We start from the raw sequence: 26,307 nt of genomic DNA, 5'->3' as shown, positions 1-26,307 counted from the left end.
CGTGGCCAGCATCGTCGGCATGTGGGTTGCGAACGACACTCTGTCCCGAGCTGTATGGATTGTGCTTTTGCCTTGGGACCGGGTCACTCAATCATATCAAATTATCAATCAGTTGATTCAGACCGAGGCTCCCGGCGAATTTGTGCCTCCTATGTTCTCATAGAGGCTCGGTCCCTGATCTTAGCTGTGAGTTAACCTTACTGGGAATAGACAAGTCAACCTGGAAGGTCGTAACACCGAGTCAATACAAAACACGTATTATTCATTCAACCGCCATTTCATCCACCTCTTTCGGCCCCTCTAGCTCGGGGTGGCCCCTCTCTCCCTGCCGATAAGATGCGGCGAGTAAGACAACCCGAGAGCCTTCAAGGAAAGGGAAGGGATCCGCCGTGCGGTATTTTGGGGGTGGAGCTGGCAGGGAAGAGAAGCTCGACAAGGAGGAGATCAAAAAAAGCTTATGGAAGCTTGTTCCAATTCCAACGTCGCAACGACCCACGTGACTGCACTACGATCCTGTGAGCCAGTGACAGGAGGGCCAAGAGGGGCAGTGGCACCCCTGTGGTCCGCTCCACGTTTGGGGCTAATGTCCGCCCGACATGCCGCACCCGAGAGGAGCACGCCGTGGCCCCGACTGGGCAGTGTTGAAACGTCCTCTCTTCGCTTAAGCCAGCACAGCAAACGCAATCCCGTACCTTATTCCTCACGCTTTTACGCATACAACGTGGGCACCGGAGAAACGCCCAGCCAGCTCAGCCAGCTGTAGTACTCCGTACTGCACCCGCAGACATACCGCAGACATATAGAAGAGGTTCAGTCCGATATACCAAGGTTCCCACGGACCATTTCCCCTGAAAGAAAACCAGGAGCGGACATCTGCCGTTGTTTCCAAACTACCTTCTTGCATACAACGGGACCAGTCAACCTGGCCACACGAGACGAAAGCACATCCCTTTCGACAGCTCCTCATTTACCCGTACCTTGCAGATACCTCACATCGACATCACATCCCCATACCACTCACCCAGACCAGACCCCTGGAACCTGGGAAAGAGGGGGGGAGGAACAAGGGTGTGTAGTGCTGCAGCGGGCGGACCCTTTTCGCCGTTACATACGCAAGCACGCAGGCTCACTCATTGACCCGCGGAACCACTTGGCGGACCTTGGATCCCTTTTCCTCAGTCTTTTGTCTCCTGCCAGGCTAGGCTGGTCTACCTGTCTTCCGCCGCGCAACTGCCGCGATGGGTCGACTCGCCGACGTCGCTACGTCGGCCTACGAGTCCGTGAGGGGCCTGCTGATGGGCAAGGCATATAAATACAACGCCATCCCTGACGAGGAGGGGGAGAGGGATGAAGTCGATGAGTATCGTGAGAGCCACGCTCCAGACCCAAAACGTCGACTTTGCTACCTCACAATCGCCGCCATGGCTTTTGCTATCTTCCTCTCATTAGCCTTGGGCTTCAGGTAGGTTTTGTCTGATCTAAACGATTCACATGAATCCGCCACATATCAAAGACTTCCCGAGACTGACACCACAAACAGTCTCGTCAGCGGCCAGGCACCGCGCAACGGGCTCGAGTCCATCTCGCAGTTTTGGGGCCAGTACTCGCCCTTCTTCCCCGTGCCGTCCGACATCGACACCGCCACCCCGCAGGGCTGCGAGGTCACCTTCGCGCAGGTCCTCTCCCGCCACGGCGCCCGGGACCCCACCGCCGGCAAGACGGCCACCTACAAGGCGCTCGTCGACCGCATCCACGCCAACGTCACAAACTACGGCAAGGGCTTCGAGTTCATCAAGACGTACCAGTACACCCTCGGCGCCGACGAGCTCACCCCCTTTGGCCAGCGCGAGCTCGTCGACTCGGGCGAGGCGTTTTACAAGCGCTACCAGCTCCTCGCGGCCGCCAACGACATCTTCATCCGCGCCTCGGGCCAGAACCGCGTCGTCGAGTCCGGGCTCAACTGGACCGAGGGCTTCTTCGGCGCCAAGCTCGCCGACGGTCACAGCGGTCCGGACGGCGGCATCGTCAGCCTCATCACAATCATCCCCGAGGAGAAGGGCGTCAACAACACCCTGGACCACGGCCTCTGCACCGCCTTCGAGGACGGCGCCTTCTCCAAGGTCGGCGACGAGGCGCAGGTGCCCTGGCGCGAGGCCTTTACGCCGGCCATCACGGCCCGCCTCAACGAGAATCTGCCTGGCGCGAACCTCACGGCCGAGGACACCATCGCCTTCATGCAGCTGTGTCCCTTCAACACCGTCGTCAACGGCACGCAGTCGCCGTTCTGCGACCTCTTCACGTTGGAAGAGTGGAAGGACCTAGAATACTACGAGACGCTGGGCAAATACTACGGCTTCAACGCGGGCAACCCCCTCGGCCCGACCCAGGGCGTCGGCTTCACCAACGAGCTCCTCGCGCGGCTGACGGGCCAGCCTGTAGTGGACCGCACGTCGACCAACGCGACGCTGGACGCCGACCCGGCCACGTTCCCGCTCGACAAGAAGCTGTACGCGGACTTCAGCCACGACAACGACATGATGGCGATTTACGGCGCGCTGGGCCTGTACAACGAGACGGCGGCGCTGTCCAAGACGAACCGGACGTCGGTGGCGGAGACCAAGGGGTTCACGGCCAGTTGGACGGTGCCGTTCGCCGCGCGCATGTACGTGGAGAAGATGAAGTGCGGCGGAGGTTCGGACGAGGAGTTGGTCCGGGTTCTGGTGAATGATCGGGTGGTTCCGCTCGTCGGGTGCGGCGCGGACGGGCTTGGGCGGTGCAAGCTCGGGGCGTTTGTGGATAGTATGGGGTTTGCCAAGAGCGGAGGGCTCTGGGACCAGTGTTTTGTGTGATTTTGTTTGATTTAATACCCAGGAGTGTAAGGTACCTTAGACGAAGGTAGACTTTGCATTGCGTTACAGTACGGAGTAGCAGATGGCGGATGAATTCCACAAGGAACGCATTTCTTGGTTCACTTTGAGGGTCACGACGTCTTGCTACCAAGGTAGATTGAGGGTTGTCAAAAAAGCTTGGGATCAAAACGTGCCGAGTGTCAGTGTCAAGTCAAGTGTCGGGCTTAGGGTGGTGGCACCAAAGTTTCAGTTGACAGGGGCGCCTCAGGGTCCCGGCCCCCGGCCCCCGGGTCCAGGTCCGGAGATGGTGCGGCGGGAACGTTCGTGTTCTTTGGGTACGTGAGAGCTCGAGCCATCTGGTGGTAAAGTCGCTATCGCAGTAGAATGTCCCATCCTCTTCATCCGTACGGAAGACTGAAAATGCAAAAACTAAAGCAAAACGAGGAAGACTTCCTGTCGAGAGGGTCTTGTACAGCCTTAGCTAAAAGGTACCCGCCTGGCTCATCCGTCCACGTTGCAGCATCTCCCTCCAAGAGCCAGACAGTACCCTTTTGCCTGGATAAAGGCAAAATTACAGTAGGTGGCATCTGCGGTAAGGACTCGGCCGGAGAGATATTTTGCTGTCTCAGCTACCTGGATGCAAGGGGGTAGTGGTCACGTCCAGATACAGTCTGCGCTATGAATAGCGCCGGGGGGTCGCACGAATGCCACGTTTGGATCTCGAATTTGGCGCCAGCAAGGAAAAAGCAGGGGGTTTTCTGTATCCGCAAAGCTGGTTTCGTTCCCGGCAGCTTTCCAAAGAAACGTCATTGGATCATCGCCTGTGGTTCAATGGCATGCAGCACCTCCAACTCCTGCGTTCAGCAGCAGGTCCGTAAATTTGAGGTCTCCGACTACTGCTGTTTATATGTGTAAGGTATGCATGGGCCAAACGTCGACTCGCGGGCCCTCAAGTTGCCTTTGTTGGAAAAAAGGTCCCTGCGAAGTGTGTTGAATGGAATGAGTGCATGCATCCTGGCACTCAGCCCGCGCGCAGTCTCTCCTTGCGTTGCCCTGTCTAAGAAACGAACCTCGAGGTAACCAAGTTGGAGGAGGAATCAAGGTATGGATGATTGGGCAGCAACAGCAGCCCTCGAATGGCCTTAGGTAATCTACCTGAAGAGGGCCCCAAGCTGCCGGGTTTTCTTAGATTTGCGAGCAGCAAAATAGAGTGGAGGATGGGCTAGAGATTGCCCTGATCATTGGAGATGGAGATGGAGAGGGAAGAATGGAGACTGCGGTGCGGGTGCGGGCGGGACGCTGACGGAGCCCGCGGAGCTAAATAGGATTGGGGGCCGTAGGTACCGCGTGAGGGCCGCTTTCATTGGCAGGTGTGCCATTGGAAGCTGCAACCAAGAGCCAGTTGGGTGCACCTTCTTCATCCTTGTGCGCCAACTTTGTTGCATTTTCGTACGGAAAACGGAGTACCTAAGATACACTAAGGTAGGTAGGCAGCTGCCTTGCATTTGTCCTGCCCCAATCCTTCACCAAGGAAACAAGCCGCTCTGCCGAATTAGCTCAGGCAAGGTCGACCATTGTTGTAGTTGGTCATTCTTGCCAGGCTACTACCGAGTACCTTGGAGTATCCGTACGCTACCTTACCTTCAGGTAAAGCTGAAAGCTTGGGGGCTACCTACTGCTTTGCTGACCTCACCTGCCTGGTCTTGCGCGACACCTGCACCTGCACCACCACCGGGCCACACTGCGCACGCTGCCTCATCAAACAAGGTTTCGCCGGGCCTGGTTTGTCTGCTTTCCTCTCAATCCACCTTCACCTCACCTCATCTCATCATACTTTTGCTGCGAAGGTTACCGGGACTTTTCCACTCTACCGTCTCTTTCACTCTCTTCCCCCTCTCCTCTACTCGCCCTGTATCGTCCGCCTTCTACCCATCCTCTCCCGGACCGGGCTCTCACTCAGCAAAGTACCCGATCTACGTCTTTGTTTCCCAACGGGCGTCCGTGTCCGTGTCGCACACACAGCCCAGAACCAAAGCTTCCCGCGACCAAACGAACAGGCGGCTCAGCGAAACACACCAATCACCAACACCACCACTGCTAACGATTGGCCCATCTCACACGTCAGCCTTCCCATGAGCCGGACCTCCATCATTCGTCGCACGCCTTCAACCAACACCACCTACTCCTCCATTGTCGTTGCTGAATCGACGTCTTGCTGGTGAGAAACGCTTAAGTTTCCCCCGCAACGCCAAGCGCACTTTCCTTGCATCGTCGCAATTGAATCGCAACCATGGTGTCTGCCGCTGGAGGTATCGTCATCGCCATCCTGGTCCTCGCCATTGTTGGCGGTGCCGGCTGGGTCATCTTCACCCAACTGCGCGCCCGGAGACTAGGTGTACGTAACAAGGCTCTCCCATTCCCTAGCATCCTATTCCCTTCATGCTCTGTCTCGCGACTAACCTGCGTTGCACAAAATAGCTTCCACCCCCATCCCTCTCTTCCTACATACCTTTCCGAAAATCCGATCCGCCGCCGTCATACGGACCCCCGCGCCCTGCGCCGAGCGGCATCGCCGGCTGGATCAACGACAAGATCACCTCCTTCAAGAACCGCAACAACCGCTCTGCCGCCGGAGCCTACGAGCAGCCCTCGGGCGGTGCGGGTGCACCGCGCCGGGGCTTCGGACCGCTCGATCCGGATGAGGCGTGGGATGCGAGCGTGGGCCATGAGGCCGAGACCTACGGTCCTTATGGAAACTACGAGGAGCAGGAGCTGGGGTACCGCGGCGGCGGCCACAACGACAACAGCTACAGCATGAACCTTGCCTCGACTCCCAACCCCCACGATGAGCCGGCGCGGGGCCGCAGCCTCAGCCGGGATGACGACGGCGGTCTAGGTGTCCACAAGGCTGGCGGCAGGAATCCGTTCGAGGACGACGCTGAGCCGAGCAACATCAGCTTGCGCGGCGTCAGCCCCCGGCCGATTGTCGATACGGGTGCGCCGCAACAGCAGCAGCAACAACAGAAAAAGGACAGCGGCGAGAGCCCGACAGAACGGAGGTCGATCTTCCGGGAGAACGTATGATACGGTAGCGCAGGCTCGAAAACCCGATTGTGAAATTTCCCGTCAATGAGACCGCAAAGCACAAAGATGAGAAACTAGACAAGAGTTTTTAAAGAAGCAGCGGAGGGAAGTTGAAGATGAAGTTGAAGAGGGCAAATTGTCTGTTTTCTTCAAGAGGGCAACGCGTAACGAGCATCCGTACGGAAAGCGGGCCAGGAAAGTGGGAGGAACTGGGTCTCCTGGACATGTCACGATTGGGAAATGGGCAAGATATGGTTGTCTTGTGAGAATTCAAAGGCGTTTGGGCTCTGCTTTATAACCTCTATTATCCATGTTTTATCGCCTGATTCCATCTTTTTTTGACGCGGTAGAATATATGAACAGGTTGAACCGCCAGAAAAAAAGCCTCCCAATGTGTACTAACCTTTGGGGGAAGAGAAAAGTTAGCATGCCCGTTTCCCGGTATCCCGCCGGAGCCGTCGGCCAAAAATTTGATGGAAAAACCTCCGGGGGAAATGATGAGTCGACCGGGTCTCCACCAGTTGATTAGGTGACGACTTTACGAGACATGACCGATACTGAGAAATCCCTCATATATGGTAAGGTCAGGTAAGGCGTGGATGGCCTGCGCGTATTATGTCGGTCGTTCATCTAATGGGAGCCCCCCGGCCGCATACTCCGTCGACGAAGCGCCATTGTCCCCCGCTGCGGTACATCCGCTCCTCGCTTACCGGCGCAGTGTCCCGCCGAGAAAGCCCGGTCGGTGGGAGACCGCCTTCCGAGCTCTATGGGAGCCGGAGTGGGTCGGGAATATCGGTGACCACTCAGCTCAGGTGATATAAGGTATTTTGGTACCGTACGGAGTACCTGGGTGCGCTCCAATCGCGCCGAGCTGAAGAACACATGGGAGTGGGCAGAGGGTGAGATCCGCCCGCTCTCCCCACAGTGAACCGTTGGAACTTGGACCAACTTTTTGTGACCTCATTCCTTTCCTTCCCCTCCAAACCACCCCGCCATTCATTCCGATTTCCCCCCTCCTCCCATCTTCTGCCCCTCCAAAAAAGAGATCTCCCCAGTTGGAGTTTGCTAAAACATTGATCGACAACCTCCGTCTTGTAAAGCACTCTTTTTCAAAGTATACAAGACGTCTACAAAGTCTCCAATTGATTCAGTCCTCAATTGGATTTCTTCTTACGTTCCGATTGCTATTCGTTAGACGATTATAGCTCGCTAGCTGTACAGATCCATAAACTCACCACCAACGACAGAACACGATGGCGGACCTCAACCTCCAAGAAATCCACGACACCCTCCTCGAGATCGCGACCGAGGCGGGCAAGATGATCATGTCCGCGAACCCGGCCTCAATCGACCAGGACACCAAACTCAACTGTATGCAGTCCCTCATCTTACCCCTTCACCCCTACATCCATTGAAACGCGTCCTCCCCCCTACCCTCAACACTCTCAAACAAGCCGCAAGATCTGGACTAACTTCTTCCACCACCTCTCAAAACAGCCGTCGACATCGTGACCGAAACAGACCAAGCCGTCGAGAAAATGGTCTCCACCCGCCTCTCCCAACGCTACCCCACCATCGCCTTCATGGGCGAAGAAACCTACACAAAAGGAACCCGCCTCGGCCCCGAACCGACCTTCGTCGTCGACCCCATCGACGGCACCACAAACTTTGTCCACTCTTTTCCCGACGCCTGCATCTCGTTAGGTCTAGCCGTGGACCACGTCCCCGTCGTCGGCGTAATCTACAACCCCTTCCAGGATCTTCTCTTTACAGGCATCAAGGGTAAGGGGAGCTACATGCGCCGCGCCGGTGGTCCGGCACAGAAACTGCCCCTCGCCAAGAACCCTATCCCCCTGAAAGGCCTGGACTCGGCGCTGCTGGCGTGCGAGTGGGGGTCTACCCGCGACGGACCCAACTTCGACCTGAAAGCCGAGACGTTCAAGAAGTTGGCGGCGACGAAGGAGACGGGCGGCGCGATGGTGCATAGCATGCGCGCCCTCGGCTCCGCGGCGCTGAACCTTGCTGCCGTGGCGGCGGGACAGCTGGACGCGTATTGGGAGGGCGGGTGCTGGGCGTGGGACGTGTGTGCGGGTTGGTGTATCCTGACCGAGGCGGGAGGCATCATGGCGGGCGGGAATCCGGGGGTGTGGGAGCCTGCTGTTGACGAGAGGGTGTATCTTGCCGTGAGGGGGGCTCCGGGCGGGCAGAAGGAGCTTGTGGAGGAGTTTTGGGGGGTGATGGGGGATAAGAAGTTGGATTACTCTGTCTGAGAGGTGGGAGGGGTGATGGATGATGATGAAGGAATGAATGAATGTGAATGAGGGTTGAATAAAGGATCTAGATGAGGAGGAAACGGGTCATAGATTTGATATGTAGATCTACAATATAGACAGACCATGTCTTGGAGTCTCAAATACCAAACGTCTATCCCCTTACATCACCTGACTATAATTCCAATATAACATACCGTATAACCATGCTAGCATCAAAGCAAAGTAAGTTTATTAGTCCACAACTAGTAAAAAGAGTTCACCCCCCCGGTGGCGATTGGGGGCTACATCTCTTGGTGCTCATTCCGGGACTCGAACTCGATCGCTAAGCCTGTCGTCGAGTAGGCTGGTTGGCGTTTAAGATTGTCGACCATAAACCACTCCACCACCCAGCCAGTTTGACCTGACCCGTCGACCTAGACGGGCGCCTGCTGGCTGGTGACGGGAATGGGTTTGAGGGGGGGTATATACCCTTTCAGCCTCGTGACGGGCGGTGAGATGGTGTGTCACGTGTAGAAGACACCTTGTGGTTGATGAGGAAGGAAGGGGGAAGGTACGGTTGAGGGAAGGTCCCGTCGACGCCTTAGGCGAGGAAGGCGTAAGGTAGGCGGGCCATGAATGTGTGAAAGGTACGTACGGTAGACGACAAACGTTTGTTTCGTCTGGCCTTATTCATGTGTAACTACCTTGATTGGCTTTGCCTCTGCCTCACTCCCACCTGGATGAGAAAAAAACGGCGATGAGGCTTGGTGGTTGTGATGAAGTAGATGAAGTCCGCACCGTTTTCCCATACCTACTTGGCAAACTTGGTGTGGGTGTTCGTCCGAAGGCTATTTCCATCTCACATTAACCAGGGAGTGTTGCCACATGAACGATTTCAAAGATGTTGCATTATTTTCATCTTCAGACGATTGAATATATGTAATGTAAGACGTACCATTTCTCTTTGCTAAGAAGTCCTATCCGGACCCGGCCCAAAGCCGGCAACCCAACCGCTCCTTAGCGCCACGTGGGGGGCCGTAACCCGAACGCCGTTAGTGGTCAATGCTGGATGCGAACCCCCGAACACAAAAGGCCCAACAAGCCCCGTTGCCGCGCTGAAGACTACGCCCTCCATTGTCGTGGGCCGAGACCAGCATATTTGTGACTGCGGCGATTGGTGTCCACACAATGTCTGGCTACGGCACCGACCAGATATGAAGACCAAACAACATACAGTCTGCGATGAGTGCAGAAGACGAAAACTTGGCGTAAGAGCCCCGCAAGAGTATGATGACGACCTGACTGACGCTCTGCTTGGCAGTGCGACGGAAAGCAGCCATGCTGCTCTCAGTGTGTCTTCTCTGGCCTCGGTTGTCCAGGGTACAAGAAACACATTGTATTTCGTCAACCCTCATCACCAGGCTCGGTCGCTTCCGGTCAGCGGAAGAAGCGGGCACGTCAAAGCAGGACACCCAATCCCGCAAGTCAAAGGCCGAAACCTCCGACTCGGGCCTTGACTTGGCCGCTCGGCGACGTACTCTCAATGTGCATACAAAACTTTGTCCCTGCCAACGAATTAGGTTCGATGTCCAGCACTTCAAAGCCTTCGCAGTCTCGAATATGCGGAGCATGGGTGGAAGTTCTGCCGGGGATCGTCGGGACAGATGGGAGGCACGACGGACCTTTATCCTCCGCCATCAAAGCTCTGGGGATCTCACTGATGGCCAGAGGCCCCAAGGGGCGAGCTCCTGTCCACGAAGCCATCGAAGCGCACTCCTCGGCGCTCAAGGCTGTAGGGTGCCTCATTCCGCGCGCCAATGATGACCCGAACAACTATACCGAGATATCTGCAGCCATTATGTGCTTGTTCCTGTCAGAGGTAGGAGATGCTTCGTCTCTATTCGGTCTCTTGTAGGTACGTTTACTCACATAAGACTGTCCCAGAAATTCTTTCCCACATCGAGCTCTGCAGCGACAGTCCACGCAAGGGGCATCAGTGAGCTGATTCAACTCCGCCCGCCGCAATTCTACGCGTCTGGAACACCCCACAAACTTTTCGTTGGCTTCAGACCAATTCTAGTACGACAGCCTGTATTCATCGCCTTACCTGTGCTGATACATCCCAGATTCTCCATGCGTTTGAAACTCGGAAATCGACCTTTCTCGGGGCGCCTGAGTGGAAAGAAGAGCCGTTTAGGCGTATAGTCGAAGACCCGCTCCAAGCTCTCTTGAGTGAGGCCTGCGCCATACCCGCTATTTTCGAAATGCTTGATCACTGTGACGACGATAGTGAACCTGCCGCCCGCGAAGCCGTGATCCGGTTTGTGGACGTTATCAACCGCCTGGACTTTTGGCACAAGTCAGCAAACATGATGACTATGAGAGACTTTACATATTTCCAAAAGGTCTCGCCAGCCGATACCACCAGCCTCGATTTCCCAAACATCACCGTGGCTAACTCGTTGAGTCACTACTGGGCGTTCCGGATCATTTGCGTCACCCAGATCCAACGATTAACAGCACACCACCCAAACATCTCACAAGATTGTCTTCTGATAGTCGGAGAATACCCCGCAAGCGAAGCGGTGACCCAAAAGGTTCTCCAGCTCGCAACTTATATCCTTGAAAGTACACGCTATTTGATGCAGGAGGACATGAAACTCTATGGCACAGCATCTGCGTTCTTTCCTTTGCATATTGCGAGGGGTGCGCTGGAAATGTTTGGAGGCGATGATGAGGCCATCTGTGAACAGTTGGCAAGAAATGCAGAGATTATACGCCAACAAGGATATGAGGATGTGTTATTGCACAGGCGGACAGTGCTTCTTGGTTGACATTTGGTCTACGGTAGACCTCATCAGCTTATGTTATGGCAGACGTAATTATGGTTGCATAGCAAGGACGACAATGGCAGCACAGCACGGACGACGACGGCAACGACGAGAGTAACGGTCCAAGTGATATTCAATGATAGGAATGAACAACGCGCTGCTCGCCCTACCAGAAATATCTGGCCTAATGGCAAAGCGCTATGCAATATCTTTGCTCTTCACCACAGTACCGAATGCATCCGCAATTTCAGCCAACGCGATCTTTGTCAAATCCTCAGCATTTGCCCCGGGGATATCGCGGTCACCGACGGCGTCTTCCACAACGATCACGTCCCACCCCTTTTCACTCGCCTGTCGAGCAGTAGTCGAGACACAAACGTGCGCCTGCCGAAGAAGAAAAAAAGTTAGTCTCTAGTAACACTCTCTTCCACCAACCGCCTTTCTCGTCCAATAACAAATCATCGTACCATGTATCCGGTCAAAACCACCTTGTTCCTTCCGGTAGCCTTTAGCAACTCTTCCAGGTTCGTACCCGTGAAGGAGCCTGGAAAATTCTTGGCGACCACGCTTTCCCCCTCGAGCGGCTTCAGCTCTGAGAATTCCTCGGCGAGCTCGGTGCCGGGGGTAAAGAGGGGGGCACCGGCCGGCACTTCGTGGACGACGTGGACGACGGGAGCCCTTGCGGCGCGGTATTTCTCAAGCAGAGAGGCGATTTTTGTCCGGGATGCTTCGACGTTTGAGACTGCTAGCTTGCCGGTTGCGTACTCGTTCTGAGCGTCGATGATGACCAGGATGCTGTCGCTCGTGGAGGTTGTAGAGGCTGGCACGCCGAGCATGGAACGCATCGATACTGCTGCAGACGCCATGGTGGTTGTCTCGTTCGCCGCGAAATTCTGGAAAGAAATCTGGAGAAGGTGTTGTACGAGTGATGATGTGAGCGGATGATGTTGTTAATCGTCTGGCGACTTTGTATTATCGCTGGTTTCTGGGTCATATATTCGTATGTACAGAAAGGTTCCGGGCTTTCGGTGTCTTAGTGTGCAAGGGGTCTACAGTGAATGGCGCTAGGCCAAATAAGGTATCATAATCCGCCAAGACAAGAGATCCCCAGATGATGGAGAACGATCGAGAGGCCTCGAACAGATGAGATGTGACCAATCGGAAGCCACCAAAGTCTGCAATGACGCCGGATTGGAGATGTCTTGGCGAATTATGAATCCTATTCTGGTCAAGCGCAGAGGTGTCATGGAGGAACGCCCCGTTTACCGCTACTCGTCCTGCAACTACGATGACAGTCAAGCTCGTGACTCAATGTCGGCCCATCCGCAATCATTGATTATTGTTTCTAAGCTTGATCATCTCCAGGCTTCTACAACTGACAAATCCTTCCTGCTGATTAGTGATAGAATGTGACCATGATTCCCAGTTAATGCTACCACGAACAGACATTCCAAATAGTTCGGCATCAAATTCAAGTATTCCGCCTTTTTGAAGTTTCTCCCTACGCATCTCAAGATGACCTCATTTTAATGAAAGGCAATTGACTTTAGCGTTGTTGTTGTTGTCAAGGCCACAGGCCAAACCATGTCAAAAGTGCTATCTACATGTATCTCTGAAGGGACTACCTTACCAATCATTGTATGCATTTAGGTTGGTAATCGGCGTCTTACATGGATTTGTCAAAATGTCTACTGCTGAATCGTGTTTGCCAGTTGTAAGTCTTGGGTTGATCAGACGTGAGAAAGCCTTCTTCCCAATCCCCGAAAGGCATCGGAACTTATACAGCATATAGCCTTCCACATATAAGGAAGACTTTGAAACACTTATTCCAACGAAGATGAACGACAACGACACTACGCAATAGCTTCTACCTTCGGTCGCATCATCTACCAACAGCCCCTCTCGAGACGTTACAACGACCGAGATTTCCATCAAACCTTCGACAATGTCTTCCAGAACCAACTTCAAGCCCAGAGTGAGCATCACTCACATTGGAACTGCGACGGCCATCCTTGATATCGATGGCGTGCGCTTCTTGACCGACCCTTTCTTTTCTCCAGCAGGCACCACCTGGGACGTGGGTATCACTATCCTCCAGAACACCGAAGATCCTGCCCTCGAGCTCGACCAGCTTCCTCCCATCGACGCAGTGCTGTTGAGCCACGAAGACCACCCCGACAATCTCGACGAGCTGGGCCGCCGGCTCCTCGATGGCCGGCACGTCTTCACGACCGTGGACGGAGCCAAGAACCTCGCTCCTCGCCCGGCTGTCGTTGGCATGGAGCCATGGACAACCGTGGAGAGACGCATCGGCGAAAAGGTCTTCCGCATCACGGCCACCCCGTGCCAGCACCTACCCGGCGGTGAATGCATTGGATTCTTGCTGTCGTCGGACGACTTTGGGCTTGGACCGAACAAGCTGCCGAACGCCATCTATTTCACGGGCGACACGGTGTACATGGACGAGTTGACTACGATTGCCGACAAGTTTCACGTTCCCATTGCCATGATGAATCTCGGTTCCGCCCACGTGCAGTTTCCGGACAGAGACGCGCCGCTGCAAATCACCATGGACGGCAAGCAGGCGGCTCGTCTATTCCGAGAGATCAAGGCAGACCATTTAGTGCCCATGCATTACGACAAGTCGTGGGGTCATTTCACGCAGTTTGAGGAGGGACTAGCGAAAGATTTCAAAGATGAGGGTGTTGTTGACAAGGTCAGGTGGTTGAAGCCAGGAGTTGCAGTTGAAATTATCTGACTAGCAACAACGAGCCCCTTCATGTAGTAGCATATTCTGGATAGCTTATAAACTTTCTATCACTTGAAATGGTCGAACAGAACCTGCAACAAGAATTTGGTCATCTCTCGGTCTCGACAGATGTTGACGATGCTGTGAGTTCGAAACGCCGGTATACATCATGAGGCAAAAACGTCAGTAATTTAGAAAAGAAAAAGACCGACTGTAGCGATCAATTTAACTCTGTCACCGTATCTTTCACTCGCCGGCATGCTCATCTGAGCATGCTAGATAGGGCTTGAGATTAGTGATCTATTCAAGTTCGAAAAAATCTCGACGATTCTATCTTTAGTAAGGTATTCTCATCCCTGTGTACGCCTTCGTATGATCCATCAAGAGCTTACAAAGGTTGCATAATTGCCGAGGGGATAACGTTTGGTTTACTTGTAGGAGTCATTAGCAATCAGAGAGAACATTTGCAATACGCACCATCCTTCTTATAATCAAGAACGTATTATTTCTCTAGTCACGTCCACTTACATGGTCCGTCGAACCCGCATCTGTAACTCCATGTCGTTATTAAGAATGATCGTTTCGACTTGTATGCAAAAAGATATGAGTAGCGTAATCCTTTTGTCGTCACTAGTCAAACGACAAAAGCAATTAGTTCAATTGTCTGCTTTCCTCTAACATCATTTCTCTTGTTCCCTTGAAAAAACTCCGCCAACCCTACAATCCACCGATCCATGACCGCTCATCACCCCACTATCGGACTTGGCCTGGTCTTCTAAGAACGAGTCATAACTTTACATCAACCCGATCATGCCTGCGTGGACGCTCGTGATCCTCTTCCTTAGCAAGGTTTGCTGCCACTAACCTGAAAGGGGAAGCATATTCCGTCAGTCAAACTTCAAAAGTCGAGGCTGTCATGTTTATCAGCTTGTGGGTACTTGTTTGGTTGTTCAGCTTGCGGGTATTTCAGTTCGATTTGGCAACGTTAGCAGTCTTAGAAATCACAATGTACACTGACCTGTAAGCCGCCTCAATCGAGTCAGTTCATGTTCCGGACTCAATTCTAGCTTGTATATAGAATTTCCTTAATCCCACTGACCACTGCGTGGAACATAATGCAGTCCGTCTTTACTCATCGTCGAAACTTTCATTTAGGAGCACCGTTCATTGGCACGAGTTTCAACTCTACCCTTCCCGTCTAGGTCATTCTCACAATCTTTGGAAACCGTGTTGGTCATTAAGTGCTACAGAGCATGGATACCATAGATCGCATCCACGAATCAGGTCGACAAAGCCCGGTTTATGAACTCAGCCTACACGAAACAGCCACGGATCCTGCTTTGGGGGTTACTCCCTATGCTACCAACACCAACACGACACCGCCGTTCAACCAGTGTATACCCAACCTCGATCGAGCTCCCGAATTTGAAGTGAAATGGGACAGTGGAGAAGTGCAGGACCCTCGCTCATAGCCTACTTGTACAAGGCCTTCACCGTCACTAGGGTTAGCCTCGGTGCCACCGTAGTCAGGCTATTCAGCACTATTTATACCTCTGGGATCCCCGGGCTGCAAGGAGAATTTCACGTCTCCAAGCTTGTCGCACTCCTAGGTCTCACCACATCCCTGCTCGGAATGGCTGCCGGAAGCCTGGTCGTCGCGCCCATGAGCGAATCACTCGGCCGGCGACCGCTCTACATCGCATCTATGGCAGCGTTTCTGGCACTCGTCTTGCCGAGCGCTCTGGCTGAGAGTATCGCGACCGTTATCGCCACTCGGCTTTTCGGAGGGTTCTTTGGTAGCACCATGATGTCGAACTCGCCCGCCACCGTCAACGACATCGTTTCAGACAAGCACCGCGTACTTGCTTTAGGGTTCTGGTTCGTAGGCCCGGCGAACGGGCCCGTCTACGGGTCATTGATCGGTGGTTTCGTCTATCAACGTAAGGGTTGGAGATGGACGAATTGGATCGTCTCGATCATTGGAAGTGTGGTCTTTGTCTTGTTAGCCTCTGCGAAAGAGACGTACGCTCCCGTGTTGCTGAAGAGACGAGCCGCCGAAAAGTCCAAGGCAACCGGAGACGATAGATGGTGGACGCGCTACGATCATGGGCAAGGGCTCTGGCCATTGCTGAAGATCAATCTATACCGCCCACTCAAGATGATGTGCACCGAGCCGATCTGGTAAGTCGACCTATACCGACTTCTCAGCAATTGGGAAATTTCATCTATGTCTTGATTGGCTTACTGTCAATAGCATGTTTTGGAACACATACATCGGCATTGTTTACGCGACTCTTTGTCTCTGCTTCGTCGCTTATCCGATTGCATTTCAACAGGAACGGAGCTGGGCGCCAGGGATCGGCGGACTGGCGTTTCTGGGGATTGGATGTGGCACTCTCATTCCCATTGCGGCAGAGCCTCTTCTTCGCCGCATCGTCAACCTTCATCAAAAAGACCCGGCCACGGGCAATGTCAAGCCCGAAGCCAGAGTCAGCATCGTATGCATAGGTGCCGTCCTGTTAGCAGTTGGCCAATTTTGGTTCGCCTGGACATGCCAAACCTGGAACACACTGGATCGTTCCCATTCTTGCTGGTGTTCCATACGGTGCCGGAAACGCTTACACTTTCATTTACGCAGACAACTACATGGCTCAGTCCTATGGCATCTACGCAACATCAGCGTTAACAGGGACCATGGTGCTCAGAAGTATAATGGGCGCGTGTCTGCCGCTTGCTGGGCCATCAATGTATGGGACGCTGGGATTGAGTTGGGCTGGGACATTGCTGGGTCTTGTTGAAATGTTATGCGTCTCTGTCCCGGTAGCCTTCTACTTTTATGGCTATAAGATCCGTCAGGGGAGTCCTATGATACAAGAAATCACTAAGCTTTAGATAAATTGAGATTGTACAATAACTCAGGAAACAAAGTAGATCTTAACGCAGTTAATCACAAGGTCAGCCATATTACCTGCCCGGCCACTCTGACCCTGGATCCATATGGAATCATAGTATGAATAGTGGGGAAATTGGTCTCGGTGAGCAACTCATCGCAGTCGGGGCCGTCTGGGCTATGTGTTTGGCGAATTAGACATGAACACGAGATACCACGCATGGGGAGCTGAAAAGCTGGAGACGTCGCGATTATCCAATTGGATCATGTTGCACTCGGCGCGTAGATGCATATGCAATAGCTTCCGTGAACGGCAAGAATGACGGGGATGAGTCCTATTTCGTGCTCCAACAAGGCTATTTGGCGATTGGTCGTAATGCAATAAAATCATGTTTCGAACAGTGGCCAAGATTGGAACTTTTGGGGACTTTACGTTTCCCCGCAGGCAGCTTGATGCTTCGACTTTCCCTTCCAGACCGTAACAGCAATCAACGAGTATCACCGTCCTCAATTTTGGTTCACGCCATATTTTGGCCAAGAGAAATCGCCAGTCGTCATGTGTCTCGCTTGTTTCAAGTTCAGGCACAAGGGCAAAAAAAGGGATGTCTCCTCAACTCATTCGGCTCAGGCGTCCAATTCTCTGTCGGCATCCGATTCTCTGTCGGCAGACAGCCTGCAGGAGCGTCTGTGGATTGAGGCGTATGATGCCCTTGAGGCCGGGGAAAAAAGCATAGTGGAAGCATACGAGAAACTCCTTGTACACAGGCTTGAGAAGGTCTTGAACAAAACCGAAATTACCCCGGCAATACTGAAAGAACGAGATCAAATGGAGAGATTTGTTGACTCCGGGCTCTCAGAGTCGCAGCAAATTGCAGACATTAAGGGGAATATTGAAGAATTCGGTCGAATCTTATCGCCAGTAAAGAAAGTGATGGACGTCGTCGTTCTGGCGGCTCCCCAGGCTGCTATTGCATGGTCTTGCGTCTCTTTCTCTCTCCAGGTCTGTCGATCTGGTCATTTGAAACTTGGCTTACAATCTCTAACTTCTCCAGATCCTTGCAAACCCTCTGACGGAGTCCAGTATCAACCGCGAAGGCATTACGTACGTTTTGTCGACGATGGATTGGTATTGCAAACTTGTTGAGCTTCTTATCGACGGCGAGGACCGGTCGAAGAAGCTCAGAGACGAACTTGAGAAACAAATTGTCGAACTGTACAGAAGGCTTCTCCTGTACCAAATGAAGAGCGTCTATCGTTACTACCGGTCTCAGATCCTAGTCTTACTTGGAGACATCTTCAAGATCGATGACTGGGCGGGAGAACTCACTGGTGTTAAGGAAGCCGAGGATCATGTGCGGGCCAAGCTAGGCCAGTATCAGAGCCCGTCGATTTGTGACTCGCTCAAAACCCTGGCTGGTGTCATGCACCATCAAACCGACCAAACTCAAGATCTATCATCTTTGATTCAGAAGCAGTATCAAGCGCAACAAGACAGAGACAAGCACCGGGATAGGGAAAACTGCTTGATTGACTTTCGTCAGAAGGTTGACCCCCATCACGAAAAGGACCGTATACAGAACGAGAAAGGGGGGCTTCTTCGAGATGCTTACTCCTGGGTTCTGGATCACGATAGCTACGGGAAATGGCACAAGGAAACTCATCACAAGATACTCTGGATCAAGGGCGATCCGGGTAAGGGGAAAACCATGCTCATATGCGGCATCATTGACGAACTAGAGACGGACCCTACTCACACCCTATCATACTTCTTCTGTCAAGCCACCAAGACGACACTCAACAATGCCACTGATGTGCTACGAGGGCTTATCTATGGACTTGCAAAGAGGTATTCGCAGGTCTATCGGCATATCTACGACAAATACAAAGATGGCGGCGGAAAGGCGGCATTCGAAGGAGACAGCGCGTGGGGAGTGATGTGCGGTATTATGAACGCCATACTGGGTGATCCAATAATGAATGGTGTGCTGTTGATCGTAGACGCTCTCGACGAATGCGTGGAAGGTCGCCAGAAGCTTTTGGATTTCATTTGCGAGAGATCAAAGGATTCTCATGCCAAGTGGGTAGTGTCAAGCCGCAATTGGCCGGAAATCGAGACAAACCTCAAGAGGATCACGGGACGTACGTCGGAGCTGTCCCTGGAGCTGAACAGCGATCTTATTGCCGATGCTGTTCGCATGTATATCCGAATAAAGGTTGACGAGCTCGCTGAGAAATCACCTTACGATGACGACCTAGACCTCCGCAACCACGTCGAGAAGTACCTCAACGACAACTCGAGCGACACATTTTTATGGGTGGCGTTGGTCTGCGATGCGCTTCGTCAAGACAATATAACAGTACGAGACCACGTTATCGGACAGGAAGGGGTTCTGCAGACGTTCCCTAAAGGGCTCGACAAGCTATACAAGCGCATGTTCCAGTACATTTCTGGTACGAGGGATGCAGATCTATGCAAAGCTGTTTTGGCCGTCACATCCATACTGGAACGTCCTGTCATATCTCTTGAACTTTGCTCCATAATGGGGCTGTCGAAGAAATTTGACAGAAAAGTTGAGACTTTGGAACGTGTCGTGCGTTGTTGTGGCTCTTTCTTGAGTCTTCGAGATGGAACTGTTTATTTCGTACACCAGTCAGCCCGAGATTTTCTACTCGACAAGGAGGAAGACACCTTTGCCAATCTTTTCCCGCGCGGAGTCGAGGGTTTGCATTGGGCAGTGTGTTTGGAATCATTGGGTGCCATCTCCAAGGTCACACGTCGCAACATCTATGGACTGAAAGATGTCGGCATTGCCCAAAAGGATATCATCATGCCCAAACCGAATCCTTTGGTCTCTGTTGCATATTCTTGCGCTTTTTGGATGAAACACCTAGGAGAATCAAGTACTGAGAGGGACATCAAAGACTATGAGTTTGTCAATGAGTTTCTTCGAACCAAGTTTCTGTACTGGCTCGAGGCCCTTGATCTCATCGGTGAGCTGTCGAAAGCAGTACAGGGCATACAGAAGCTTCAAAATGTGATCGTAAGTTAACTGCAACTTCCATGAAGTTACGTTAAGATCATAAGCTAAGAATGATTCAGAGAGGAAAGCCAGCCTCGAAAGACGAAAGTTTCGCAAACTTAGTCCATGACGCAAATCGGTTTCTACTATATCACAAAGAAATGATTGCCGAGTTTCCCTTACAAATCTATGAGTCAGCCTTACTATTCAGTCCTGAAGAGAGTGTTATCAGAAAGCACTTCTTCAAGGATCACGCAGGCAAATGGATCTCGATAATGCCAGGCTTAGACTTGACGTGGAATACGCGCTTGCAGTCTCTTACCGGGCATGAATCCAAGGTCTGTACTGTGGTATACTCACCAAATGGCCAATGGATTCTTTCTGGCTCTGCAGATGGCACTGTGAAGCTCTGGCAAGCAGAGAGTGGGCATTGTGAATACACATATCGTGGTTTCGGCGAAGAACTTTACAATCCGGACGGCTTTCGGGCCCAAAAACTCCGAAAATCCGCTGTACGGTCAGTGGCCTTTTCAGGGGACAGTCAAACGTTTACCGCCGCGTCCGGCAACGGAGTCATTAAGGTCTGGGATCTGAAAACCAATCGAGTCGAGAGTTTCAGAGGTCTCACATGGTTGGTTTTATTCCTTGGCATTCTCACCGAACAACGAAAGACTTGTGGCAGGATGTTCTGATGGCACCATCAAAATGTGGGATCTAGCAAAAGGCAATAAAAACATGGCTAGTGGTGGTTTTGTGGAGGGTTTTTGCTACTCTGATGAACATCACCTCGCGGCCTACTACCCTGACTGTCAGGAGATCGCAACTTGGGGCAGGTCGACCGGACATGATGTGGAGGTACAGAAATTCCATGCGGACAATGTGGCTATTATCGCCATGTCCAAGGATCATCAGAAACTTGCGTCGGCTTCTTCCAGCGGTCAGGTTACTGTGTGGGAGACAAAAACCGGTGCCCATACACAGCTATTTGACGCAAACTCAGCGGACGCCAAAGGAGATAACATAAGTGACGACATAGATGAAAGTGGCGGCCGTGTGGAAAAGATCACGTCCTTGGCCTTTGGAAACAGCTTTCAGCTTGCCTGTGGCGGCTATAAGACGATCAGAATTTTGAACACATCCGATGGTACCATCGCGCAAGAAAACTACGAAGCTAATAGATCTATTCATGATTGTGTTCAGCGCATGCAATTTTCGACAGATGGCCAATGGCTCGCCTACGTTTCTGGCACCCTATACCAGCCTCATAGCCTCAGAATTTGGAACACAGCGACTGGAAAACGTTTCTTATTATCCGATCCGTCTTGTGAAGAGACATGGTCACTGAGCTTTTCCATGGATGGCCAGCTGCTTGTGTCGACTTCGCAGGACAGAGTATTTCTGTGGGATGTGACAACTGGTCATTGTATACGTCGGTTGAAAGGGGGTTGGATTATTCAGGCATCTTTTGATGCAGGCATTGACAGACGCCTGAACACTCAATTTGGATCCCTAACTATCGAAGACCCAGGGTCAGGCTGCCTGAGCCCAGACAACTTGAATGCAAACATCTGCGGAGATGCTGGAGCAGCGGCTCAGGGCCTTGAAATAGCACCATGTGCAGGAAAGTCAAGAGAAAGTTCACTGCCACCCTTCCGCGGGTATGGTTTACCTCTCTGGCTCGACTGGCTGGTGCTAGATGGACGTCGATTGCTTCGGATTCCACCGGACTACAGAGCAGTTATACCGGTACACAGAGCACATGGGTCTTTAATAGGACTGACACCAGTCATAAACCAGTCAGCAATCATATGGAAAACCGGGACAGGAAGATTAGTACGACTGTACTTTCCACCACGACACTAGACGTCGAGAGCATTCTGGCGAGGCAATATACGGTCACGATGTGTATTAGAAGCCAATAAGAAATGAAAGGATCGATTGATTTCGCAAGATTGTGATAGTGAATGATAACGTAGACATTGTAATCGCATTCAGTGCCGCGAGCCTCTCGAGAATTCGAGCAGCATAGAGCCACTAACCCAATCCCGTACGGCAAAGTATATGTTATCTCCCCTTTCACTCACCATCGCGCGTCACACGACACAAGACCAACGAACATCACCCCCCCCACACCGGAACCCATCCAACAGCATCAACCGCATCATTCACAGCGAAGACAAGAGACGTCGTTCAAGGCGGCTCTGTTCACGACGTCGAACGGGCGTGGGGGTTGACGAGAACGTCAGCGCCCTATAGGATGGCGTGCGCGGGGTGGGTGGGGCGCGCCGCCAGGGACCATGGCACACCCTTGTCTCTGGCCGTTGAAGAGTCTCATTTTGAGAATTAAACATTTGATATCGGAGGATGTCGATGTCAAATGCCGCTAAATCACAATCCCATCAAGTTTCGAGTGGCAAACGTCGAGGTGGCTACCTTGTTGGACAGCGCAAAGTATCGCGTTGATAGGCAATCATGGCGGTGTGTGGTTGCCCCCTCGTGATGTGATAGGCGGAGATCAGCGCCGTTGGACGTTTCCCAGAGCGGAAAACTCCTGGAACCTGGGGGGAAAAACACAACAAAACAGACACAAAAGGGTGGCTAACTCTTCTAGCGTTCGCCACAAGCGTTTCCCTCCAGGTAAGCCAGCTTGTGACTCAAGACTGTTGATCTCTACACGTGTGAAAGGGCAACGACAGTCAAAGAGCGTCGTTGGCGACCGAGTGCCACCCACCCCACTCCCCACGGCTTCACACCCCTCCAAGGATTCCAAACGGGAACTAGCGCAAGTTCCCATGAGGAACCCTGTCGTGGGGCCAGCCGGAGGACGATGCCTGCAGATGGGGATGCGGGGCGGCGAAGAACAGATTCAACGTCGCTGAAACGGGGGTTATTTGATGATATTCTGGGTTGAAGGAGCGGTTCAAGAGAATGAGAAGAGGGAGGGAGCTGTGACGAAGCAGCCATCGAGGTGGGAGACGCACTTGGTGGGAGGACAGGTTGGTCGAAAAAGTCGGTGGAGTTGGATGGCGGCCCAGCACTCGTGTTGGGACTTGGGAAGAGGATGGAGGTTCGGCGAGCTTGTTACCGAGGACTGTCCGTACGAAGAAGGATAAGCGGTAAATGCATTTAAGCCGTATTCCGGGATTCTCTAGCGGCGTTGCATGTGGGCGGTGGAGAACTAAACACGGAGCGTAGCGGTGGGTACGGGCTTGCGGGCGGCGCTAACGATCGTGGTGGTGCGTGTCACTCGAGGTGAGTTGCGAAAAGCATAATTTCATGCTGGCGTAAGAATGAGATACCTTAGCTCAGATGTGAGATAAGCTTGCAGGCAGTGCCATTAGGGCGCGAGGACGAGGAGCGTTATCTCGCAGCCGGGTAAAAGGACGAGATACCACCTGCGACCTGAGGTGAGGCCATAACAGCCTTGAGTTGACCTCTCTGTCTCTGCCACCGGGCAGGACGCACGCAGGCACGCAGGCATGCAGGGTGCACTGCAGCTATTGTTGATGAAAGAGGTGCAGCTTGGGAGATTTGACGAGCGTCGCGTCGCATCGGCCTCGAGACTGTGTGCAGCGAGCTCTTGTCAAACCCGACCTTCCGTAGTGTACGGATAAAAGGGAACGTTGATGCGGAGAGCAGAACAAGGCAGGGCAAAGGCAGGGCAAAGGCAGGGCAAAGGCAGGGCAGCTGCGTGGTGCTTCCTTGCCTGTCAACAAATGCATCGACGGGGGACTGGGGACCACCGAGGTCGGCGCTGGGGTTGATTGCGCTAAGAGGGCCTGCAAGGTGGATGAACGGGCTTGCGAGTTGCGACCTTGTGCTGGCCCTGGTTTGACTGCCGCTCGTCCACTTTCTGTGTTGCTATTCGCTTTATCCGTACGGAGTATGTATCCGTAGTGTACGATTGTTTTGAAGCTGGGGCCAGGCTTGACTGGGGATGGCTTCTGTTCAAGATCTGCTACGTTTTGAACCGATCGCTTCACTTGTGAGCCCTTGGCCTCGGGCAACCTGAACCTTGAAAGGTTCCACAACATCGTCATAGCTATGGCCCTCGCACACCGCATCTTGTCAGAAAAAGACTGTAGGAGGGCTACTCAGAGTCACAGTCCTTGGAATGGGAAATTGGTATAGTCTGAAGGGGTGGCTCTGCTCGACCCCAGCCATAAAGTAAGGCAGCAGGCGAGAAGTAAGTGTTGGGTGGCATAGCGGTTTAGACTCGTAAAAAATGACAAAAATGGAATTGGTGGTTGTCAGGCGACGTGGTCTTCGTGGACGCTCCATGTGGGTTCGCAACAATGGTCCGGTGTCGTCTGAAGTGCGCACATGCTGAGTCGCAGTAGCGCATAACACACTCCAAAAGTGGTTGTCGAGGTTGCTGCCCAAGAAATGTGGACGATGCAGTCCGTGGTGGCGGAGAAGAAGGAGGAGGAGGAAGAAGACTGCGAAAGACGGCCAAAGGTGGGAACTTTGAGAGTCAACGGGAGTCGGGAAGTGCTGGTGCGACGAGCCTTTGGTCCAATGAAGAGGTCCAATGACTAACGAACTCGCATACAAGGATGCGGCGCACGCTAGACGATGAGAATAGCTGGGGCTTTACACAGTGCAGAGAAACTTGTCCCAATCAGCCGTCCCAAGTGCGTCGGAGCCGCCAGCCAATAGCACCAGCACCCATGGCAGAATTGGGCCATGAATTGGAGCAAGGAGCAAGGAGCATGGAAAGTCGTGAGAAAGTGGGCGACAACGGGCAGGCATCGGCCGGGTATGTAATTTCGCTGTGCAGACAAAGCCGCCCTTGGTGCTTCAATAGACACTCTGGACCGGCCCAAAAATGATGATCCGTGGAGCTCTCAAGGCTTTTGTCGGTCGATGCTGGTCGTGTCATGCAGTATCTTGTGTGCTTGTTGCAATCCTTGCGGTGAAGTCGTTACATTCAGCCAGGGGGACCGGAAACCAGTCCCGGCACTCGCGTGGGACAATCGGTAGTCATCCGCTGGTGACGGGTTTCGGTGACGTTGACCGAAATCTTTTGACTGCTCATGATGATGACCGCCGCGGACTGACATGAAGAGAGGAGAGAGGAGGCGAGGTGTGCGTTGGGGTTGGTTGTTGGAGGACGAACCGGCTTGTTTTTCGGTGAAGATGAATTTCCTTTTTGAGTGAGGCTGTCGTGGTTTCGAGAACTAACAACTCATCATCCAATGTTCCGATGGAGGGAGGGGTGCAATGTCAATGACTGGCGGCCGGCAATAGCATGCGGAGTGTCAATAAGGTAGGCGCAGATTGCTTTCTTAGTTGCAGGCGGCAGTATGTAGGTTTGGAAGATCCTTGGAGCAAGCGTGCGTGTGATGTGGTGGTGCTGATGGTGGTCAGTTGGGTTGGAGACAAAAAGGAAATGGAAAGGAAGCCGTCGCAAGTGTCTAGTTCGCGCTACTTCCATCCGAGGAACCGAAGACCGACAGCCGGTCTTCTTTCCTCCACCTTGATGCATCGCACTTCACCTTGATCAGCCGCCGTCAAGTCAGAAGGAGCAAGAAAACCCACCACACACGACACACTCCCGTCTGAGTCTCTCACACGACACGACAATCGACGGAAGAGCTACTGCATCGACAAGGAATCGTAGTGCAACTTGTAAGCGGATATTCCTCTAGAGCCCGTGCGCTCAGCATCCTGGACTCTCTGGAGCTATGTGGTGGAGAGAACATGATAACTTGGGAACTTGCAACGAGAAAGTGACGGGAGCATAGAAAGAGAGAGAAAAAAAAAAAAAAAAGGACGCTAAACTAGCGCAAGATCCCTCCCCCGTCACCTGCATGGAGTATCCGTAGTCCTTAGCGGTAGCGGCAGCGGCAGCGCCACTTATGCAACTATCCCAGGCGGAAATCCGCTCTTCTTCCGCATATCTGCATACCCTATCCGTACTACGCAGTAGACTGAGAGTCTGAGGTGCGGTACCCTGGCGCATGAGCTGCGTGAGGTGCATCGTTCAGTCCGTGCAGGCGCAGTCCATCGGTCGAAGCTTCCCCCTCCATGGCTCCTTCCCTGTCGTCGCGCGGCCAGACTTGCTGCTTTCCTCGGATGCCGTCGGTCTGGAAACCGCAGTTCCCCTGTTCTCTCCACCTGGCTGTCTCTTGAAGTCTTGCGATCCTTGCAATCCGGATCACTCAGGATGCACTCCATCCATCCCACTTGAGCAGAGAGCCCCGCCACACTGTGTCACTGTGTGCTGAAGGACGGGACGGTGTAAGTCGTATCAGACGAGGAAAGAAAGCGAGACGGGACGAAAAAAAAAAAAAAACATCTCGCTCACGCCGCCCGTCATATGCATTCCTCCCACCAGTGACCTCCCGCAACTCTCTCCCATCCCACCGTGCAACTCTACTGCATCCGCCGGCTTCCTCTCCCGCTTGCATCCGCCAGTCTTCTTTTCTTCTAGCTCCATCAGGCACTCCGGGTTGCTGCAAGCGCTTGTTTCCACCCTCCCACCCTGCGAGACTCGGGAGAAGGCCGTTATCGTACACGGATCCACGTCCAAGAACCAATATTTACCTCCCCTCCTCTCCTGCTTCCGCTCTTTGCCAACATTCCTCTTCTCTCTCCCTCGACAACATCTCTTCTGAAGACGGACGAAA

The 26,307-nt window shown here is 53.0% G+C and overlaps 7 protein-coding genes across 7 annotated transcripts; 5 read left to right on the top strand and 2 right to left on the bottom strand.

The window, feature by feature from the left end:
• Positions 1-1,238: 1,238 nt before the first annotated feature.
• CLUP02_17575 (histidine acid phosphatase) lies at positions 1,239-2,849 on the top strand (the record flags this gene model as incomplete). Its single annotated transcript, XM_049296483.1, has 2 exons — positions 1,239-1,462; positions 1,541-2,849. The coding sequence occupies 2 exons, from the start codon at positions 1,239-1,241 to the stop codon at positions 2,847-2,849; spliced, it is 1,533 nt and encodes a 510-aa protein (XP_049137707.1).
• A 2,290-nt stretch (positions 2,850-5,139) lies between these two features.
• Positions 5,140-8,203, top strand: CLUP02_17574 (inositol monophosphatase; the record flags this gene model as incomplete). The annotated part of the gene is made up of 8 exons (XM_049296482.1): positions 5,140-5,244; positions 5,328-5,927; positions 6,028-6,195; positions 6,463-6,521; positions 6,574-6,745; positions 6,830-7,027; positions 7,181-7,304; positions 7,431-8,203. 8 exons carry the CDS (start codon positions 5,140-5,142, stop codon positions 8,201-8,203), a joined length of 2,199 nt encoding a protein of 732 aa, XP_049137706.1.
• Positions 8,204-9,399: 1,196 nt separating this feature from the next.
• On the top strand, positions 9,400-11,019 carry CLUP02_17573 (uncharacterized protein; the record flags this gene model as incomplete). The annotated part of the gene is made up of 4 exons (XM_049296481.1): positions 9,400-9,453; positions 9,507-10,064; positions 10,130-10,264; positions 10,312-11,019. 4 exons carry the CDS (start codon positions 9,400-9,402, stop codon positions 11,017-11,019), a joined length of 1,455 nt encoding a protein of 484 aa, XP_049137705.1.
• Positions 11,020-11,214: 195 nt separating this feature from the next.
• CLUP02_17572 (uncharacterized protein) lies at positions 11,215-11,882 on the bottom strand (the record flags this gene model as incomplete). Its single annotated transcript, XM_049296480.1, has 2 exons — positions 11,215-11,400; positions 11,484-11,882. The coding sequence occupies 2 exons, from the start codon at positions 11,880-11,882 to the stop codon at positions 11,215-11,217; spliced, it is 585 nt and encodes a 194-aa protein (XP_049137704.1).
• A 1,079-nt stretch (positions 11,883-12,961) lies between these two features.
• On the top strand, positions 12,962-13,774 carry CLUP02_17571 (uncharacterized protein; the record flags this gene model as incomplete). The annotated part of the gene is made up of 1 exon (XM_049296479.1): positions 12,962-13,774. The coding sequence occupies one exon, from the start codon at positions 12,962-12,964 to the stop codon at positions 13,772-13,774; it is 813 nt and encodes a 270-aa protein (XP_049137703.1).
• A 1,426-nt stretch (positions 13,775-15,200) lies between these two features.
• On the top strand, positions 15,201-19,705 carry CLUP02_17570 (uncharacterized protein; the record flags this gene model as incomplete). Its single annotated transcript, XM_049296478.1, has 5 exons — positions 15,201-15,705; positions 15,772-15,946; positions 16,020-16,263; positions 17,284-17,430; positions 17,708-19,705. 5 exons carry the CDS (start codon positions 15,201-15,203, stop codon positions 19,703-19,705), a joined length of 3,069 nt encoding a protein of 1,022 aa, XP_049137702.1.
• A 3,467-nt stretch (positions 19,706-23,172) lies between these two features.
• Positions 23,173-23,739, bottom strand: CLUP02_17569 (uncharacterized protein; the record flags this gene model as incomplete). The annotated part of the gene is made up of 1 exon (XM_049296477.1): positions 23,173-23,739. One exon carries the CDS (start codon positions 23,737-23,739, stop codon positions 23,173-23,175), a length of 567 nt encoding a protein of 188 aa, XP_049137701.1.
• Positions 23,740-26,307: the final 2,568 nt, after the last annotated feature.

Source organism: Colletotrichum lupini, chromosome 10, assembly GCF_023278565.1.
Source record: "Colletotrichum lupini chromosome 10, complete sequence".
NCBI lineage: Eukaryota > Fungi > Ascomycota > Sordariomycetes > Glomerellales > Glomerellaceae > Colletotrichum > Colletotrichum lupini.
The sequence above is the reverse complement of the archived record's forward strand: the minus strand, read 5'-3'. Positions and strand labels throughout refer to the sequence as shown.